The 21,579-nt window shown below is 37.9% G+C and overlaps 1 protein-coding gene across 1 annotated transcript in view; it reads left to right on the forward strand.

Annotated features, from left to right (window-relative positions):
- NUDCD1 (NudC domain containing 1) overlaps window positions 1-21,117 on the forward strand; it is a gene marked incomplete at both ends in the record, with an annotated part of 46,674 nt that extends 25,557 nt beyond the window's left edge. The window contains 4 exons of the mRNA XM_081996854.1: window positions 6,445-6,589; window positions 8,814-8,939; window positions 15,931-16,090; window positions 20,825-21,117. Of these exons, the coding sequence (XP_081852980.1) occupies window positions 6,445-6,589; window positions 8,814-8,939; window positions 15,931-16,090; window positions 20,825-21,117 (724 nt within the window). The remainder of the gene's footprint in view (window positions 1-6,444; window positions 6,590-8,813; window positions 8,940-15,930; window positions 16,091-20,824) is intronic.
- Between the last annotated feature and the right edge of the window lie 462 nt (window positions 21,118-21,579).

Genomic DNA, 21,579 nt, shown 5'->3' on the forward strand with positions numbered 1-21,579 from the left:
TGTATTTCAAAACCTGTTAGTGCTAGAACTTCAGTTCTCTGGTAGAGATCTGCAACCTAATTTTGGACATCTAATTTTGCTTTCTACTTAGACTCTATATCGTTAGTAGAGCCTCTGCAGGGCTCTAAACTGATCTCGTCAACAAGAATCATAGAATCATACAGTAGTTTGTGTTGGAAGGAACCTTTAAAGTTCATCTAGTCCAACCACCCTGCAGTGAGCAGGGACATCTTCTGCTAGATCACGTTGCTCAGAGCCCCGTCCAACCTGACCTGGAATGTTTCCAGGGATGGGGCATCTACCACCTCTCTGGGCAACCTGTGCCAGTGGTTCACCACCCTCGTTGTGACAAATTTCTTCCTTATATCTAGTCTGAATCTACCCTCTTTAGTTTAAAACCATTACCCCTCGTCCTATTGCAACTGACCCTGCTCAAAAGTCTGTCCCCATTTTTCTTAGAAGCCCCCTTTAAGTACTGGAAGGCTGCATTAAGGTCTCACTGGAGCCTTCTCTTCTCCAGGCTGAACAACCCCAACTCTCTCAGCCTGTCCTCACAGAAGAGGTGTTCCATCCCTCTGATCATTTTTGTGGCCTCCTCTGGACCCGCTCCAACAGGTCCATGTCTTTCCTGTGCTGAGGGCTCCAGAGCTGCATGCAGGACTCCAGGTGGTGTCTCACCAGAGTGGAATAGAGGGTCAGAATTCCCTCCCTCGACCTGCTGGCTACGCTTCTTTGGATGCAGCCCAGGATACAGTTGTTTTAGGGTTTTTTGTGGGTGCAAATTATATACAACATTTGCATTAATAAAAAGTCTTCATATCTGGAAGGTTATATAAGTATTCAGATTCACTTTCATATGTGTTTCTGCACATGTAAAAGGGAGTGTGAAATCGGTGTATATTTGGAAGTGTAATCTTCTCAGTTAGGATTCTGTTTGAGACTTGAAGCTCAAAGCTTGTGTTACAAGCCACTTTCTTTGTTGCGGTTAACAGGCGCAGTGAGCATTCAATATGCACCACTTTGTCCTACCTTGTAGGACATGAACTGAGAGCGCTGTTGACTGCTTAAATACCGCTAAACATACTCCGCATGATTCTTCCACTTACAAGAGGGATTGAAAGTCTTTGCTCATCTTTTGCAGTTGTTCTTCCCCTTGTGCTACCTGGTCAGAACAGCTAGAACTCAAGCAGCACCTAAATGGTTCAAAGTAAGAATTAAGTTGTGATGAATGAAATGCAGTATGTCCATTAAAAAACCCAAGTAGTTAATGATCTTGTTCATCTTTGTACCCTAAGCCCATATTACCTGTAAAAGTATCTTGGAATTTTTATAGCTTCTTTCATCGATGGCGGTGGTGGGTTTCTGTTTGTCTGCCTGAGGGAGGTGAGTTTGAAAGCCTGGAACAGACAAAATATTTTCTGCTCTAGGAGTTTTGTGATCATACTTCTGAACTTTGAAAAGTTCATACATTTTAAAGTCTGTAACTCAGCTCATTGTTTATTTAACCTAGGGATGTCTTTCATTATTTAGAAGTCTCATGTTAGTCTCTTACATGTTCAAGTAGGGATTTGTGCAGGAATCCACAGCTATCAGATATTGATATGTATTGTCTTATTGCAAGATAGGGTTGTCCAGGTTCTTCAGGCATTCTCTGTAATATCTATGAATCTAGGCACTCAAATATTTCTTCACTACAGATAAAGTATTCTAACCAGTGCTGGCCATCTATACATTTTGTGGTTATTGTAGCCTTAGTTAATATCACAGCTGTTATAGTTAATGTGTAATCACAAAAGGAGTTCAGAGTAGTAGGGTGAATGAACTTAAATAATTTGTTTTTCAGCATCTCTTACAGTATTCAGTTTATGAGTTTTCATTTTCTGTTTTTTTCATAAACTTGTTGCAGGCCATATTTGCAGTAGTGGGCTACAGGATGAAAAGTTAATCTTTTTTTTTAACTGACTACCTCTAGTACTCCTTTTAAGATCTAGAAGATACTTGGATATAGAAGGTAGCTGTGCTGGTTTGTTCACTTCAACCAAAATAAGACTGTGAGCTGCAGCTTTCTTAACAACAGTTATGTGTTGCTCTGTCAGAGTCCCAATACTCTCTGACCAGGTTATTTTAGATATTCCATGCATGGAGGGTGTCATGATCAAATTTACTTAGTTGAAGACAGTTGATGTTACATGGGATTTCTGATTTAGTGATACAAAATACACCGAAAACTCGAATCAAATGTAAGTTACACTTAGCAAAATATAGCAATTGCAATACACAGTTTAGTCGTAATACCAGTGTGATTCCCATTACCAGTCTCTATAATATACTCACCATCACAATGCTGGGCATCCCCACTTGCCAGGAAGGAATACGTTGGTTGAAACCAGCTCCAGCCCATTGCTCTCTTCCAAATTCTTTTGTTAGTTGTGTAGTTTTACACTCTGCCTGGGCTGATGTATGTATTCACTCCCTACATGCTGGTCTGGCTAACTCAGGGAGATACTCACACTCTTTTAATGAACTCAAGGAGAAAAACAGGTTGATCTGCTCAACTGGTCATTACTGTATATCCAAAACAAAGGCCATCCTTTGCGTTGAGATAAGGTCAGCTTCTTTGCATTATTCCATGAGCTTCATGGGCGCATCCACTTGCCCATCTCCACCAGGGATCTTCCATTATAGGGATTTGTTCAGTGAGTCATGTTCCACCCCTTGGGGTTTAGTCTGTCACAAGCTCTGTGACATGTAACACTGGTTGTGGACTGGAAGCACCTTGTGTTGATCATTCTGTAAATGCAGAACCATAGGCTAAGTCCTGAACCAAAAAAAATTATTTAAACACAAGATAAAGGGTGGGGAAAAAGGATATAGGCTGATGTGGGAGGGGGAATGCAAGGAAATAAGTCAATAAGTAAAACTGTTTCAAGTTTCATTGTTCAGATATGGTTCTTGATGGAATTTCACTTAGATCTTCCCACAAATACAAGAAAAGCAGCAAGGTCTGTCAGTATATAATATGTATTTGGACATTTACTGCTTTTGCTCTCTCCTAGGATAAAGTAATGAGCCACTGTTTCTTGAAACAAGCAGGTTTGGTTAAATGGTTGCTTAAAGAATAATTTCCATATATGGTGTCATCATCTGAAAAAAATATATGAAGAAAGGAGTTTCTGTGGAAATAGAGTTGTTTAGTTTAAATAAGATAAAAAGTAATTTTTCTCACTAGGAGAGTTTTGCAAATACTCTGTGATAAAGGACATAAATTTAGCAGAATATGAACTTGCCTATATCACTAAGCATATTTATCTTTTATCCAAGCAAAATCAAATCCAAAACATAGCATCACATAAGCTGCTGTGAAGAAAATTAACTCTATCCCAGCCATAAGCCAGTACATGAGTGCAACAAAAATACTTAAATCTATTTACTAGATTTAAGGATCAAGAGTTTCTTTAGTTAAGAAAAATTCTGCCTTAAAGCTCCTGAGGTCCGAGAGCTATACTGTTACCATCAATACGTGGGACAAGAGTGGGGGGAATGCATTAGTTGTGTCCATTTCCAAGGTGTTTCTCTTGTTCTCTGCTTGGCCTCCTATTTTCTAATACCAATCGTTAATATCCAATATAGTTTTACTTTGAAGCACTATGGGTTCTGAAAAATATATAGAGAAATACCAGATAACAATATTTGCTACTTGAATTACAGTCCCTTTTGCATTTCCATAAACTAAACTTACAAATTAAAAACTTCAAGTTCTTACTGACTTTTTTACTTTATGAGCTTTCTTTGATTAACGGTCACCAAATACTTGCTCTGAGTGAAAATGTACAGGTGTTGAAAGAAATTCCCAATAATCTAGTGGTTTAGAAGTGGTTCTTGCTGTGCATCTGGTAATAAAATATGATTGTGCTGTAGTTAGTGATTTCTTCTAAAGAAAAATTATCCCTTTGACCGTGTATATTTCTTGGAAATCTTGTTTTTGACTGCAGCAATTCAAGATTCAAATTTCAGTGTTACAACTTTGTAAAAGAATCTTTCAGTCTGTCTTGCCTTTGTTTTATAATCAGTGCTCCTTTGGGTTTTTTTTCCCTTTTTGCTGTAGATTTTTTTATTGTGTTTACAGATATTCTGAATGCAATATATTTTAATAAAGGTAATCATACAATAGGAAAATTGCACTTTTTACCAGGTAGAGCCTTAGAGCAGGGCAGGTGGTTTTATTGATCCCCTTCAACTTTCTAATACGTGTTTTATGAGAGTGTATGCACTTCAGTTTTCCAGTCTCAAGAGTTCCAGTTCAAGAAGTTATTTCTGCATATGTGAAGCCTACTGATATGAAAAAAAAGAAATCTGTAACTGTTTGTGTAGTTTGGATCTGTCCTTGGGTCTCCCATTAGGCATTTTTGGTCCACAGAGTTTCCTGCAGAGTTTCTCCTGCAGAATTTCCAGTTTAGTTTCCTCTGAGAGGTTTTAAGATGCACAAACTTTAATCCTATAATCCTGAAGTAACATGCAGTCGGGAGAATACAGATTTATTTCAATGGCACAGTAATGTTCCCAACCATAATGTTATGGAAAATATGGTCATCTAAGGAGGGCTTTTGAGAAGACTCCATGAAAAATAGGCTTTATATTAACCATAACTTTCTGACACCATTAAGTCTGAGTTTCAAGTAGAAAAAATGGAAAGGAAGTCATTACAGTTTCAAATTAAAGCATTTAAATACATATGTTTTCACTACTGTTCTCCAGTTGTGGAGATTGGGGAGAAGAGTGTTACATGTTTGAGAGATTGTCTCTTATGATAGTTTTGCGTATTGCTTTGTATGTAATACATATGGCAGTAGTTATTCTTGCCATTATAATAGTTTAAAATACAAAGTGAGAAAAGGTATGTTAGATATAATACTGACTTCTGGGTGCTTGGACAAGCTTGATGTCAATATTTTTCATTAATGCATTGTTTGAACTTTTCTGTGAAGTATATAGGTGTCTATACGTTGTGAGATTTGGTTATAATAAGAAAACTAGTGTGACATTTTCTGCAAGACAGTCCCAGTTAAAATTTTTTTCCAATTTGTTTTGATAGTCATATGGTTTAGTTTTAGGTGGTCCTGCAAGGAGCAGGGAGTTGGACTTGATGGTTCTTATGAGTCCCTTCCAACTTCAGATAATCTATGATTTTCCTTTGGTGTCCCTCATCAAAAATCTTGGCTTTTTCCCAAAAGGTTAACTGTAAAAGGTATTTGTGCTCCAAAAGAATTAAATAAAGGGACTAATATTTGTATATAGATTATAGTAATACTATCCACTAAAATGTGACTTTTCAATTATTGATTATTAGATATCAGTGAAAAATAACTCAGCTGAGTAACAATTTTTTTATTACTCATTCAAATGAGCAATACTGCATGAATCTGTCTTCTATTTTAATAGGAAATAGTAATTACACATTTCAACATAATAAGTTGCACTCTGTTCTTAATATTGGTACACTTTAAATCTGTTGATTAAAAGTCTAAAACATGCTCCAAATGTCTTCTGTAAAAGTATGCTATTTCTACTACCAATGTAATTGTTTCAGAAACTGATTCAGAGTTCACCGAATAGTTATTGCTATGGTGCAGTAATTCATCACGTAGAAGATTTTCCTGCTCTGTCAGGTAAAAGACTGTCATTGTAGGCCCTATAAGCGTATTTAAAAAGTGAATATAATTAACTATCATTTTAGCGTTATAGCCATGTGTTGGTCTAATGCAGCAGTTAAATGGAATTGCTGTGTTGGTGCGTTGGGCTAAGTCTCTTGTTTTCTATTTAGTTAGTTAGTTATTCCTAATGGTTATACCACGTTCTCTTAAGGTTTGGTTGTGGGGTTTTTTTTTAATAAGATACAGAAATTATATCTCTTCTGAGATAGGTTTTTAGATATACAATGTAGATAATTAACTGTTGTAGTATTTCTGAGGTCTATAAAATACAAATATTTTTGTCCTAAATGTTACGTAAAGGTAGTGCACACTTAGGTAGCCCTACTAAGTACTACTTAGCTTTCAAATAAACTTCTGTAGTAAAATTCTGCCACTCTTTGAACAGATTTCTTTACAGGTGATATCCTACGGTATTTAAAAATATTTTAATAAGACTGCTTCAGGGGAAACTGCATTTACATTGAAGACTCTGAGGACACTTACATGAAAACACTCTCTTTGTTCTTAGGCTTTTAGAAATCACATGTTCTTCATCAGTTTTTCTTTAGAATATTTTCCATTAGTATAGTTTATTTCATAGATTGAATGCTAATGGTTTCTCTTATGTGATTTTCACTACTAATTCATTTTGGAGCAGAGAGGTGCTCAAAGCTACATTTAAAGCTTTTGATTAATCTGAGAAATGGATGCAGTGTTTTCATGTACTACTTTCTGTCTTCTATTTGCATTTTAGTTTGGAAATTTCTCTAATTAAGAAAAATGAGGGACCCCGGTGGCCAGAGCTAATAGTTGGTGACACAAGAGGGGAATTCATTATAGACTCTTCCCAACGCTCTGAAATAACTGAAAGCCTGATGCATCTTACCTCTGAAGTAATGGTAAGGAGTTGAAAATAAACATTTAAAATTTTTGTACATTTGCTTGTTGTCTTCTCTTGATATCCTAATTTGCACTTCATTGACATATCTCATCAGTTCATTTACTATTCAGAATCCTAACTCTACATTCATTTTTAGCTGAAATTGTTAACAAACTAATGTCACCAGAGTTGTGAATATACTTTGAACAGTAACATCATCTTCATGGGGGACTGAATTTAGCTTACAAAACATAAGTCTGATTTAACACTGAAAATAAATTTTGTTCCCACCACTTATGGTGTGGCAGTTTGTTTTAAAGCAGTTGATTTAAGTAATTTTGAAGGATGTCTGTTTCCTGTTTATCAGTAGGTTAGCAACACTCTTATATCATCTTCCTAGGGATATTGTACTTGACTGACAGACTGTGAGTGTAAATGACACTTTAAAAAAGAAAATTTAGGAAAATGTAACCATGACTCATGAACTTTTGGGCATTAGTGTTTTACAGGAAGTCTACGTAAAACAAAAGAAAATGTAACTTTTAACTGCTGTTTGCGTGATTCTTCCACTTTTGGTTTAGTTAGAAAATGGCATCTCCTCTGTGAAGTGTGACTCCCTATGGGTCTTGATATATTAAGTTTGGATTATTACTTTTTTTAATAAGGCTGAAAAGTGTTATTAAAATAAATTCTATTTAGTGCTTTAAGTTGATTTCCCTCCTCTCTCCTTCACTATTTGTGGGCAAGACTTCGTAGTACATCTTTTAACCATAGATTTATTGGGAACTTCAAATTTCTTTTCTTTTGCAACTCATACTGAGCTTAAAGTGATGATTTATTTTTTTTATTGTCACAACTTTTCAGCTTGTGTGCAATAATGATCATGTGAAAAAAAAATCTCTCCTTAGGTAACTGTTTATTTAAATTCATGTTACATGTTTTGTTATACTGCAACTTTAGCTACATATGTATATTAAAGGCATGTATTCTTTTTGGTTATTTCAATTGTTTGTGTAATAATGTTTACTTGGAAGGTTTTTTTAAAAGGCACCTGATGAAACAGTAAACCAGAGACCATGGAGAATGCTTGGTAGAGGTGAACCCCAAAGTCTAGCCGCTAAAGAGACACATACCCTGTTTTAAGTCTTGTGCATTAGCCTGCATTATATGACAATTAATTTTCCTAGTTTGTCAATTAAGAACATTTCTTTGTTATCTCTTCATGGGTTTTTTTGTTTTAATTTGTCTTAGCAATTAAAAAAAAAGTTGTTTTGATCTCCTTCAAGTTTGTGGACTGAACCAAAATAAAGGATCTTAATAATCAGCTGAAATAGATGAAGAAACGAGCACAGGAACTCAAGAACTCCTCCCTGTCAGATGAATTGAGTCAGTGCTCTGTCTAATCTTTCCTTACACATTGTGTTTGGCCTCAGCTTTCATCTTATATTGGTTGTCAAGATGTTGCTTCTTGCACAAAAAAGATACCATTAATTCATACTTAATGAGGAAGTGTATATTTCTGCCTTCTGTTAAATAAAGGTCTCTCTCTGAAATTCTTTAAGTATATCACAAAAGTAACATAGCTTGGCTGTTTTGAAAATTATCCGGGGAAGATGTCATTAGCAGAAGTAAGCTGTCTGTGTATACTGTACTGTTATATCTTGATCTTGAATTACTAGTAAAAGTGATGCTTTTTCATTTCTTTAACTTGTGGAATGTAAAAAAAAGTGTGCTTTTTTTTTTTTGCTTTAAGTGCATTGAAAAATATGCATAACAACATTACTAATGTTAAATAATGATTAGCAAAGCTAGAAGGAGGCACGTATTGAGAGCTACTTACAAAATGAATTAATTCATTCTTTAATAGCCTTTCCAATAGCAATCCAAAAGAAGCTTACACTGATGTAAATTTATGAAACCTGCATAGGTTTTCAGGATCGTGTACTTTTCGTACTTACAGAAGGGAATTTATTGTCCCTGTTTTAGTGGCTTACATACCTTTCCTTAAACTGAAATGGATTTTGTTGTACCTACCACTCACGCTCTCCTTCACAACAGAAATGGTTCTGTTCATTTTGAATAAGTATATAATAGCTTGATCTTTAAGTATGTAAGGGTATGCAAATGATTCTTCCTGTTCTATTGAACTTTTTTTTTGTTATGAAAAGGGATTTTTTATACTTTCATATGTATATGTTCAGTAGCTCAGATTTTCAGTGTAGTTCATTCTCTTTTTATTTCAGAATCCAAACCCTGAAAAGGAAAGCCCACCTTGTAATGCTCAAGAATTAGAAGAATGTGATGCTTTTCTTGAAGATAGTGCAAGCTTGTGCAGATTTGATGGTGATACCTTGAAAGTCACTCACGTAGTAAGTCTTACAAATTATTACAGAAGACATTTTTTATGATATACAAGTTGAATTCTATTATCAGAACAAATATCTGTGCAAATTCTTGAAACCACATAAATTTCTTCCATAATGTAAAATCACAGTAGCAACAGAAATTACCAACCCATATGTGTTCTTCAATGTCATTTTAATATAAAACCAAGGCTCATTTTATTCTGATTTAAAAAATATATATACTTTCACAAGTGAGACATTTTTTCAAAGCGAAGTTATGTCAGAATAATTATAAGAAAGGGGTCTTTTTCAGTGGCATAAAATTCTTCTAGATTCCTTAACTTGCATTTTTCTCAGTAACTTTTCATACATCCTGATAGAAAGTTGACTTCCTTTTATTAAGGAGCGGGAGCATAGATCACTTGTTTGTCAGTCACACTGGAAATAAGAGGTTATAAGCAAAGTACTTCAACAGGAGACTTGATCTGGGTTGTAAGCGACCTTGACTAACAGTAAGTTAGGACTTGATCTGGTCCATTGGCTAATGCAGGAAACAAAACAACCATATGAAAGCATCAAAGATTAAGTTGTCATCATGGTTTTTTTTCCAAGGTGTCTCTACTAAGCTTGTGATAACCATTGGTGTTGCACCTTATCCCTAACTTGTGGCATTCAAAGTACGTATGAGGATAACGTGTTTTGTACAGAAAATGTCATACTAACAGTATAAGATTTTGAATGGGTTCATAATTTCCTGTTTCCTCAGAAAAGCTCTAGAAAAAGTTTTCAGTCTACATCTTACAGATCTTGGTTTTTGTTTTTTTGGGTTTTTTTTTTTTTTAATTATCTATGTCTTTTTTCCTTTGGTGTAGTACAGATACATATGGGTGTAATACAGATACATGTGTATAGGTATATGTCTGCATATGTGTGTGTGCATATGTATAAGTATGCCTGTACATGCATCTGTGCTGCCAAAGAAAAAAAGATTGATTTTAAAGGCTAACATGTTCCACCAAGAAAGTAGTCTGCTTTGTGGATACATTGTGATAGATAATATTTGTTAGAAGATAAAATTTGTAATTGGTAGGAGGACATTTTATAGCAACTCAGTTCAAATGGATTTTAGCTGTTCATTGGTGCATAGTAAGAGAACAAGAGACAGCAGGAATAAGTAGAAACAAGAGATTCAAACTGGATGGAAGGAAAAACTTTTGTAGCACGATTGTAGCACAGATTGGGTTGCCTAGTACGGTTGTACAGCCTCTGTCCCTGAGGTTTTCAAGACCAGACTGGATAAAGTTTGAATAATTTAGCCTAAACTACTGCTTCTTGCCCTGAAGGGTAAGAAGTTTGTGCCCCAGTGACATTTCACAGACCAGGAAGAACATGATACCGTGGATCAAGAAAGGCAGATCTGAAATATAGTGCTTTCTAGCAGGCAGCAAGACATTGTGGAGCAAGTTTGAACTCCAGGGTGTTTGCAAGGAACTCTTAAAAATAGGTTGCATAAAAGTAAGCCGAAGGCTCATGTGTTTAAAGCATTATGGTCAAAGGAAAATTACTATGGGTAGGAAAGTTTCATGCATGTATAACTAGCTCTACCAGACCCTGCTTTGAGCAGGGAGAATTGGACTAGAATATGTCCAGAAGTCTCTTCCAAACTCCACTACGTGATCTTGTGTTTTTCCTCCTTGTTGGAGGACTAAGGAACATGAGTATTTCAGTAGATTTTTCACCATACAGGAATATATTTTCACTTTGATTTAGTTCTTATTTCAAATTTTTAGAGGGGTTTTGTTAGCAGTTCAGGGGCCTATTCCTTCAGAAGCATGGCTGATAGAGCTTTTCACCTTTGTAGTAAACGATCATCAGTAGTATATAGCTGTATGTGTCTTTTTGCTCTTAAGTTGGAGAGAACTTTGTGGAACATGTCCAGAATCTTAGAGAATTTAAGACCATGAAATCATAGAAGCATAGAATAGTTTTTGGGTTGGAAGGGACCTTTAAAGATCATCTAGTCCACCCCCCCTGCAGTGAGCAGGGACATCTTCAACTAGATCAGGTTTCTCAGAGCCCTGTCCAACCTGACCTTGAGCCTGCAGAAGAGTTGAAAAAAACGCTGAAAGATGCCTGAAGTACAGAGTGGTGCTGTGTGTTTCAGTGGGGAAACCCAGGCATCCCAATACTTAGCAAAATTGGGATGGCTTAAGGGAAGAGGTGCTGCTTGTTTTTAGATAGAAGAGAGTATTCCCAGTGATTTGTGGAGCAAGGAGAAAATAGGAAACGGACTATGTAAATGTAGGTCTTTGAACAGCTAATTGCAGTGGTAATTTCAGAGGACAGTTGATTTGTGGCAGGAGACTTTTCTGGTTGATAGGTGGATTGTGGAAACACAACAGAAGAACTTCCATTTATTTTCTACTAGCTGACATATAAGGTCACTCTTTCCTTGTTCATAGGCCTATATAGGAGCATGAGTGTGCCTTCTCAGTAGGTGCCGGAATGACCTCTGTTGACTAAAACTGCATGTCATTCTGTGAAATACATCATGCTTACACCTGAGCTATGGGAGTGTGGGAGGCATGTCATGTATTTGTGCACGTCCATTGGAGTGGAGATGCTCTAGTGGTGATAGATGAGAAGAGGCAAGGTCTTTCTCAAGAGCTTTTCTGGTTCTGGATACTTTGCCTGAATAACTGCTTCAACTTTGAATGGTTCTTCGTTGCAGTTGAGTTTCTCATGTTCTGACAAGACTCACCAAACTTTTTTTGCATTTGGGCTGTCTGTCCAAGTGATCTGTATCTCTTAGATAATTTTTTTTGTTTTTCAAAACACTATAAATTACTTCTGGGGGGAAAAGTAATCCAAGTTCATAATTACTTTGCTGAGGTGCAGTACATTTAAAATATTTCTCTACATATTCCACAAACTTACTGAAACATGGAAAGAAAAAAAAAATTTAATTCCTTTAGTCTGTTCAAAACTGTTTGTGATGTAAAAATTAACAAAAGTTAAGTAACAAGACACTTGTACTTACCATATATGTAATAATGTTATTGTTAGGACACATGTAGTTTTAAATTGCATGTTGAGTGGTTTTGGGTTTTTTTTACTTAGCTACAGATGTTTATTTTTATTAAAACAAAAAACTTGATGTTTGTAAAACTATCACATTTCCAACGTGGTACTTTTGAAAAAATACTTTTTTTAAATTTTGACATGTTCTTTACTAGATAAGGGATTTACAAAACACTAAGTGCTTGCTTGACCCTTAAAAGTATGTGCAGCTGCTGCTGAAAGAAACCTACAAATTACTCAGTGCTGTAAATCTTATTTTTGTCATATGTAAGCAGTTTTATTTATATACTGTAGTACATTTGGCTGAAAATGGTAATTGCTGGTGACTTCAAAGCTACTTTTGTGCTAATATTGGGATTTTACTGTGGTGTCATAAACATTTGGGCATTTTTTTGACTCTCTATGAAACTGCTTCCTCAGTTCAAAGAAGTTCCGTAAGAGTTCATGCCTCAGAGTCCAGCCATGTCCCTTAGCTAAAGGACTGATGCATAATGAAGTGATCTGTGGATGAGTGCTCTGTCTGTTATCCATCTCAAAGATGATTAACTTTCATCAGTTGAGATACAACAATATGAAAGAGGAGACATCTGTATGTAGATGCTCTACATCTTGTAGAGCTGTATTGGGTATTCATATCCAGGTGTTGGCAGTGGGGGGGCTGCAGGAGTGGCCTCTTCAACAAGAGGCAGGGGCTGCCCTGTGCCAGACACAGCTGGTTCAAATAACTCCAGCAGACACACTGTAGGACACAGCTGAACCTGTCAGGGATGCTGGTAGCTCCTCAGGGAAAACATATTCAAGAAAAGATGCTGTGCAGCAGCAGTGAGAGGGAGGAGTGAGAAAAATGTGAAAGAAACAGCACTGCAGACACCAAGGTCAGAGGAGGAAGGAGGGGAAGCAGGTGCTCCAGATGCCAGAGCAGAGATTCCCTTGCAGCCTGTGGTGAGGCAGTTTGTCCCTCTGCAGCCCATGGAGGACCACAGTGGGGCAGATATCCATGAAGCATCCTGTGGAGAACCCCACACCAAAGCAGGTGGATGTGCCTTGGAGGAAGTTGCAGCCAGTGCAGAGCCCACACAGGAGCAGGTTCGTCGAAGGAGCTCTGGTCCATGGAGAGAAGTCCACACAGGAGCAGGTTTTCTGGTAGGAACTGTGACCTGTGGAAGAGCCATGCTGGAGCAGTCCATTCCTGAAGCACCAAACCCTGTGTCAAGGACCCACGCTGGAGCAGTTCTTGAAGAACTGCAGCCCATGGGAAGGACCCATGTTGGAGCGGTTCATGAAGGACTGTATCCCATGGGAGGGACGCCATGCTGGAGGAGGGGAACAGTGTGAGGAGGAAGGAGCAGCAGAGAGGAACCATTAGGACTGACCCCAGCCCCCATTCTCCATCTCCTTGTACCACTCTGGTAGCAGTGGAGGTGGAGGAGTCAGGAATGAAGGAGTGACGCTGAGCCAGGGAAGAGCACGAGGAAGAGTTTTTTTTAATCTTTGTTTCTCATCATCCTACTTTATTTTTAATTGGCAATAAATTAAATTAATTTTTCCCAAGTAAAGTCTATTTTGCCCTTGATGGTAGAATTGGTAAGTGATCTCCCTGTCTTTGTCTCAACCCACAAGGTTTTTCATCTTCTCTCCCCCTGTCCTGTTGAGGAGGGGGAGTGAGGAAGTGGCTGGATGGGTGTCTGGGAACCACCCAAAGTCAAACCTACCACAGTAACTTAGTCCATATCCAGTTTGAAAGGCAGTAGCTGTTTGGCCTGTAAGCACAAACAAAGTTTAGGGTTAGTAATAGACTATGCTACCTCATACTCAACAAAGTAGGTGGGGATTATGGGAGGAAAGAGCTTGAAAACAAGAAGAGATGACATCTACAAGGAATTCAGGGGAAGAGAAGCTTGGGGAAATGTAATTCCAGTGTGTGGGAAGCCAAGCTTAATTTCTTTCTGGTGCTCCAGGAACAACTTGCTTTCCTTACCTGGGAGATAAGGGAATGAAGTATAAGCAATAATGATGACTTTTGGGGAGGTTAGCTGTCTAGCAGCAAAACAGAGGTTGCATTGATGAAAAACAGCTGAGGAGGCTGGACCTTCTGAGAGGTTCTTCTGGTCAAATTATACTGTAACTGACTGTCTGTGACCCTGTGGAGTGTCATTATGCCAGTGTGTCTTGATGTACAATCCCCATGATTGACTTTTTCCCCAGATGTGCAGAGCAGGTGCCACTGTGAGCATGCAATAGGGGCCGATGGAGTGAGTCTTCAGCTGAGGTTGAGAAGTCTCAACTTGTTCCCTTTCTCAAGTTGTTTCCCCTTAATTCTGCCTATTTTTCCTGTGCTCCTCAGAGGTCTGTTCCACTCACCTCTGTTGCTGTCATCTTGCCTGACCTCTGCTGACTTCTTACCTTTCTCAGATTTGAGGGACTAGGACATGATACCTCTGTTTTGCTCAGCACATTGCACCAATATAACACCTGCCTCCTGTTTTCTGCTTTTTTCTCCTTATTAGTGGAGCTCTTGATGTTATCTTTATTAGTGTTTCTTTGCCTCTTATTTGCTTAGAAAATTAGTAACCCTGATTTCATGATTGCAGCTGGCCCTAATGGAAACTGAGGATTACTTCACTTTTGTAGATTTAATACAACTGAAGAACCTGTATGCCTGTTGAATGGTGTAGTAATAGAAGCCTGTGTTAAAGTTGAGGCATTAGACTTGAACTTAATCAGCTGCAATAATTACATTAGTTCTGCCAGAGACTGTATAACCTTGAGTAAACAAATTTCTTGGTCTCGATAAGTGTTGTTTCTGTCCACTGGATCTCATGTTAAGATGAACTTAAGGTCTTCAAGACAAGAGACCCCATCCTGTGACATTTGTACAATGATAGCATAAAGGCTTGCAGTTCACAGTTATTGACACAATACACGTAATAATAAGAGTGCTGTGACAGCTGTTTGAGGATGATTAGTCACAAGTGTCAGCCTCTGAAATGCTCATAGAGCACTAATGTATCATACCATGTATTAGGGCGCAACAATGCGTGTTGCTGTTGCAGACATAGCTTCTGGATATAAAAAATAGTTCAAATGTATTTGTTCATTTGATAACATGAACAACATAGATCAGCTGTGAGTACCAGCAGGAATTCTAGAGTGTTCTTTCTTGATAGACCTTAAGGGAACAGATTGTTCTTTCCTTTTTGAGCATGTGCTAGTCATAAGGCTACATTAAAAGCATTGCTATTAGCTTCCTTTAGAAGGCTTCACATAGCAAACTCAAAAGATACGTTGTTTTATTGCTTTCTTACTATTGTTTATTCAGGTAGCATGATATGCCTGTCTTTTCTTTCTTGTATAATTGATCATTCCTACTGAATAGAAGTGGTTACTGAACGTTTTGGGTGATTTAGACAAATTTTATGAAGAATGTGCTAATCTTAAATTTAGTAATTATTTATTGTAAATGAAAAAATGTTGACATTTCATAATTTTAGTATTCTAACTAATCCTTGTTCCAGTGCTTACCAACTTTCACTGCAGAGGGACAGGATTTCCTTCGCTGTCGGCACTGCAGAAAACCAGACATGCTTACTTAGAGACAATCTTTTCCTAACATCAGAAATTGTAGGTTAGGATCCTCTGTCCTAGAAAACCATTTCTACACAAAACACATATTCCCATTTTATTCCCATTTGCTTATGTAGTGGACATAATGTTTCCCTAAATATTATCCCAAGAAACCTAATTGCATCTGCTTGAAATGTGTTAGCTAGTTGTAGTGTATTGAGCTGTTGATCAGTGGGATGCAGCATGATGTATTCAAGCATTTTGTTAACTAACAAACATTAAGCTGTTGGTCATCTAACTTTAGCAGTATGTGTGACAGAATCTACTGTTTATGTTTTGAATCAATATTTTGTATTTGTTTTCTTTTCAGATTAATCTAGGAAGCAACCAGTATCTTTTCTCAGTTGTTGTGGATCCCAGAGAAATGCCATGCTTTTGCTTGAGGCATGATGTTGATGCTCTTCTCTGGCAGCCCCACTCTGACCAACCAGAGAACATGTGGGAACACATTGCAACTTTTAATGCTTTAGGTAGGAAGTTAACTTTTTTGTGTCACACTCTAGCTGAGACTTTTCTACTTGAATACTCTTAGTACAGCTTCTGTTGATATTTCACTTAATTAAATTTGAATTGAAAGGTACTACAGTTCTGTTGATAGCAGCATGCTAGCTTAATTTTAGAAATATTGGAGCATAAGAAATAAAATGTTTATGCCTTGGGCGGAAAATAAGCCTTTTGAGACCATATACACGATGCAAGTGCAGTACGGCACAGTAAAAAGGAGAGTTCCTTGGGTAAGTGAACTGGAGTTAAGGACTTAAAAGCACAATCAGCACCTTAATATTCACAAAGAAATCATCAGGGAAATAGCTGCAGGTCATTAATGACCTGTCTAGGTGTATATGTGTTTATGGTTAGATATTTTAAGTAAGTGACCTTTAGAATTTTCTTGTTTCATTGTCCCAAGTGACAAGTCTGAAGAACTGGAAATGATTGTTCACTGTTTCTTCTGTTGTAAGAGCTAGGAGCATCAAATGATGCTGGTACATAGTAGGTTCAAAACAAGCTGAAAGAAATACTTCATGTAAGTGCATTTAAGCTATGGAACTCCCTGCCGCAAAACTTTGTGGACATGGAAAGTTTTCATGAATTTGGGGGGGAGGGGGGCAGAAATCATTGTGACAGGAAAAAATCAATGAAGAGCAAAACTGTGCCAGCTCTGGCTCAAGAAGCCCCTGACTGTTCTGAAATTACAGACTTCCAGAAAAGCAGACAATGTGATTGTGAAGAATTGTTAGTTATTTCTGTATTTTTGTACTCAGGACTAAGAATTTTTTTAGTCACTGTTGGAAGCAGAATACTAAATCTCAGAAGCAGAAAGTACGTTGAAAAATATGGATGCAAGGGTAGGAATTGCCATATCAGATCAAATAGGATGGTCCACATAGCCCAGTATTGTACCTATCAAGTAGGAAACTAATCAATCAGTTTTCATTAAAATTTATCTGGTCCTGAGTTTACTTCTTCTTTGACAACTATAGCCTTCATGTTCTCTGGGTGTTCTCTAGACCTATTCCTTCAATAATGCCAGGAGTGTGACAATTTATTCCCTCTCTCCTGCCCCTAAATATAGGTGTTTGACTACACCACTCTGTTAGTCTGGGTCCAAAATGAAAGGGAAGATATTAGTTGTTTTATAGAGCTTACATAGGTTACCATAATTGTTCTGGTATTAACAATTTTTTGGCATTACGTAATTCATTTTGTTCTCAGTTTTTGCAATTTATTTAGTTTTGTAATGTGAATTTTTTTTTTAATAGCCTGTTATTTTAACTTGAGATCAAATTAAGCTGTAAGCATCTTAACAAAGTCTTCTAATGAAACACATCAATTTCACAATTTGTTTTTTGTTTAGTCATTTCAAATTTCATTATGCTGGGAAAAAAGTGGATGATAAGATTTTTTTTTTTCAAATTACTGTTGGTTTCCAGTTTCTATGCTGACTTTGTAGTACTGTGTGAAGAATGTGTTTCTATTGTTTTGAAAATAACAGGAAGGAAATTATGATATCTGAGCTTTTTGTACCTATGGTGATAAAAACCAACATTGTTACTCCTTTCTCTTTATTGTGCTATCATTTTACAGTATTATATTGAATTATTACACTTCTGTAATAATCTAGTTCACCTTTTATGTGCCAGAGATGATGTAAGTCACTGCTTGTTTATCTACAGCCAAATTTAGAAGTACTATGCAAGAGCTAGTAGTAAAAATCAGTATTTTCTAGATTAAAAGGCTAATTTTCAAAACCATACAGTATTCATTATATTGACCAAAGCAATGGTAGTAGCCCTATTTCCTTCTTCCTCTGCTTGAACTTTTGGAATTATTTTTTAACAAGCTATACAAAGATTATGATTGAAAAATTAATCTTTTTTCAGTTCAGGTCTTGAACTGAAACTTAGGAAGGAACCAAAGGGAAGCTGAAGGGACCAAAGTTTTTCTTCCATATATCTGTCCCAACAACTTTCTGTTGGAAAAAAGCAAGTGGTCTTAAATAGACCTTTGGTTGCTAACCTCTAATGATTTAGTGCTGGCTGAAGGAACAGTGTGTGATCTTGCCCATTCTTACCACAGTTTACTGAAGAAGCCACTATCTTTCACTGACTACTCATTAGTCTGGGTATATTTTGCTATATAAACCCCCTGCTCCTAACAGGGTTGTACCTATAACCCAGAAAGATAGAGGACAGTGACATTTTGTTTAGATTTTTTTTTTTTTTTTAAAATAAATAGCCTATGATTTTCTTTCTGGGAAATCTTATTTAAGTACAAGTCCCCTGGCTCAAAGGCATCTTTTACCTGCAAGCCTATACATAAATCTTGCTTTTATTTTTAATGCCAATGTTTAAATATATTAATTAAATTAATGAATTTACACTTGGAAACTCTTTCTGTCTGTCCTAATATTTCCCAGTAAAGCAATCATGTCAAATGATAGTCCAGCTATATATATAGTAATTGTTTTGTGGTGAAAACTGTCAAGCTGGCTTTGAAGAGAGAACATGTTTTAAGGACAGTAGCAAGCATTTGTAAATTTAGAAGTCTTGAGGCTAACATGCAAACAACAACAAACAAACCACCCTCAAGGCATGAAAATGCACTATTAAAGTGTGGTGGTGCAGTTTTGGGTTAGCCCTGATGGGCACATAAGCAACCACACAGCTGCTTGCTCTCTTCATATTCCCATTCTCCCAGTGGGACAGGGCAGAGAAAAGGAAGTGCAAAAGCAAGAAAGCTCCTGGGCTGAGACAAAGATAATTTATTAAAAGGAGGAAAGAGGAAGTAGAAAGGAAGGGGAAAAAAAAATGCAAAAAATCGAGTGATGCAAAGGCAATCGCTCATCAGCACCTCTTGCAAGTTGACCAGCCGGTCTCTGAGCAATGGCTACCTTCCCTAAACTCCCCGTGAACTCTGTTTTTATCTCTCAGAATCATTAAGGTTTGAAAAGACCTTTAAGATCATCAACCCAATACCACCATGCCCACTAAACCATGTCCCGACGTGCCACGTCTACACATTTTTTGAACACTTCCAGTGATGGTGACGACTCCACCTCCCTGGGCAGCCTGTTCCAATGTTTGACCACTCTCTCCATAAAGAAATTTTTCCTAATATCCAATCTAAACCTCTCCTGGCGCAACTTGAGGCCATTTCCTCTTGTCCTATCGCTAGTTAGTTGGGAGAAGAGACCAACACCCTTGTCGCCACAACCCCCTTTCAGGTAGTGGTAGAGAGTGATAAGGACTCCCCTCAGCCTCCTCTTCTCCAGACTAAACAACCCTAGTTCCCTCAGCCGCTCCTCATCAGACTTGTTCTCCAGACCCCTCACCAGCTTTGTTGCCCTTCTCTGGACATGCTCGAGCACCTCAACATCCTTCTTGTAGTGAGGGGCCTAAAACTGAACACAGGATTTGAGGTGCGGCCTCACCAGTGCCGAGTACAGGGGCACGATCACTTCCCTCCTCCTGCTGGCCACACTATTTCTGATACAGGCCAGGACGCTGTTGGCCTTCTTGGCCACCTGGGCACACTGCTGGCTCATGTTCAGCCAGCTGTCAACCAGCACCCCCAGGTCCTTTTCTGCTGGGCAGCTCTCCAAGCTCCACTCCTCCCCAAGCCTGTAGCATTGCATGGGGTGGTTGTGACCCAAGTGCAGGACCCAGCACTTGGCCTTATTAAACCTCATACAGTTGGCCTTGGCCCATTGATCCAGCCTGTCCAGATCCCTCTGCAGAGCCCTCCTACCCTCCAGCAGATCAACACTCCCACCTAACTTGGTGTCATCTGCCAACTTACTGAGGGAGCACTCGATTCCCTCATCTATGTTGTCAGTAAAGCTATTGAACAAGACTGGCCCCAGAACTGAGCCCTGGGGAACATCGCTTGTGACCGGCCGCCAGCCGGATTTAACGCCATTCACCACAATTGTCTGGGCTCGGCCATCCAGACAGTTCTTTACCCAGTGAAGAGTAAACCCGTCTAAGCCATGAGCCACCAGTTTCTCCAGGAGAATGCTGTGGGAGACGCTGTCAAAGGCTTTTCTAAAGTCCAGGTAGACAACATCCACAGCCTTTCCCTCATCCACTAGGCAGGTCACCTGGTCTTAAAAGGAGATCAGGTTAATCAGGCAAATGGAACATGGAACATTATACAGCATGGAACATCTCTTTGGTCAGTTTGGGTGAGCTGTCCTCGTTGTGTCCCCTCCCAAATTTCTGTGCACCCCTGATCTATTGGCTGGGACATGGTCAGGGGATTGGAAGTTGGAAAAAGAGAAAGTCCTGATAATGTGCAAGGACTGCTCAGTAGCAGCCAAAAAAACTTGTGTGGTATCAACACTGTTTTAGTCACAAATTCAAAACTCGGTACCTTATGGTCTGCCGTGAAGAAAATTAACTCCATCCTAGCCAGACCCAGTACAATTACTTTGACCACTATCCTATGATAGTAAGCTCTATACATAAATATGCATCAAAAACAGCAGTTATGAAGAGGTACAAAAGAATTGTATATTGGTATTAAATTGTTGAATGCATACCACCAAAAACTATTGCTTATTTAATAACAATGTATATCTCCTTTGTTCTTTTTTTGTTACTTATTGCATATTATTTTTTAAGCTAAGCTTGATTTTGTGTTAGCCAGTTTAAAGTGTTGTTGAAATGAAAATATACATTCTCCCATCTTTTCGGGTTATGCAGGTTATGTCCAAGCTTCAAAGCAAGACAAAAAGTTCATGGCTTGTGCTCCAGATTACTCTTACGCTGCTCTTTGTGAATGCCTGCGACGAGTTTTCATCTATCGTCAGCCGACTCCTCTGTCCACAGTTCTCTACAACAGGAAGGAAGGAAGACAAGTAGGACAGGTTGCTAAGCAGCTAGTAGCAACCCTGGAGGCCAGTGATCCTATTTTAGGCTTTCAAGCTACAAGTGAGAGATTATTTGTTCTCACAACAAAAACCTTGTTTTTAATAAAGGTGAACTCTGGAAATTAATTATTCAGTATATTTTGCAGTAGTTTGTGTTAACAATTTGTTAAAGACCTTGAGAAGGTCAGTACAATTTGCTGCAGCTTAAAAAGGAGATATTTTAGAGGGGAATCAAATTTTTTCATTAGAATTTGTAAGATAGTGAGAAAGTTTTTCAACTTTGCTGTCACTGAAGTAAGGTTTTTGAGAGCTACAGGAAAATGTCTTCTATGTTAACAGCTTTTTCAAAGCAATTGTCAGAGGCTGCTGTTGCATAGGTGAATAGATTTATGAAGTGTTTTTTCCAAATGACTGTGTTAACCATACTTCTGAATTTTGAGAATTCAGTTCTGTTTTTAAATACCACTGTTTACTGAAAAAAGTAGTAGTCAAATAAAGAAAATAAAGCCTTGAGTTACAAGCATATGATGTGCAAAGTAGCGTGTGTTGTAAAGATAAAATAATCCCAAATTCAAATACTGTTAACCA

This window comes from Phaethon aethereus, assembly GCF_964289735.1.
Source record: "Phaethon aethereus genome assembly, chromosome: 2".
Lineage (NCBI taxonomy): Eukaryota > Metazoa > Chordata > Aves > Phaethontiformes > Phaethontidae > Phaethon > Phaethon aethereus.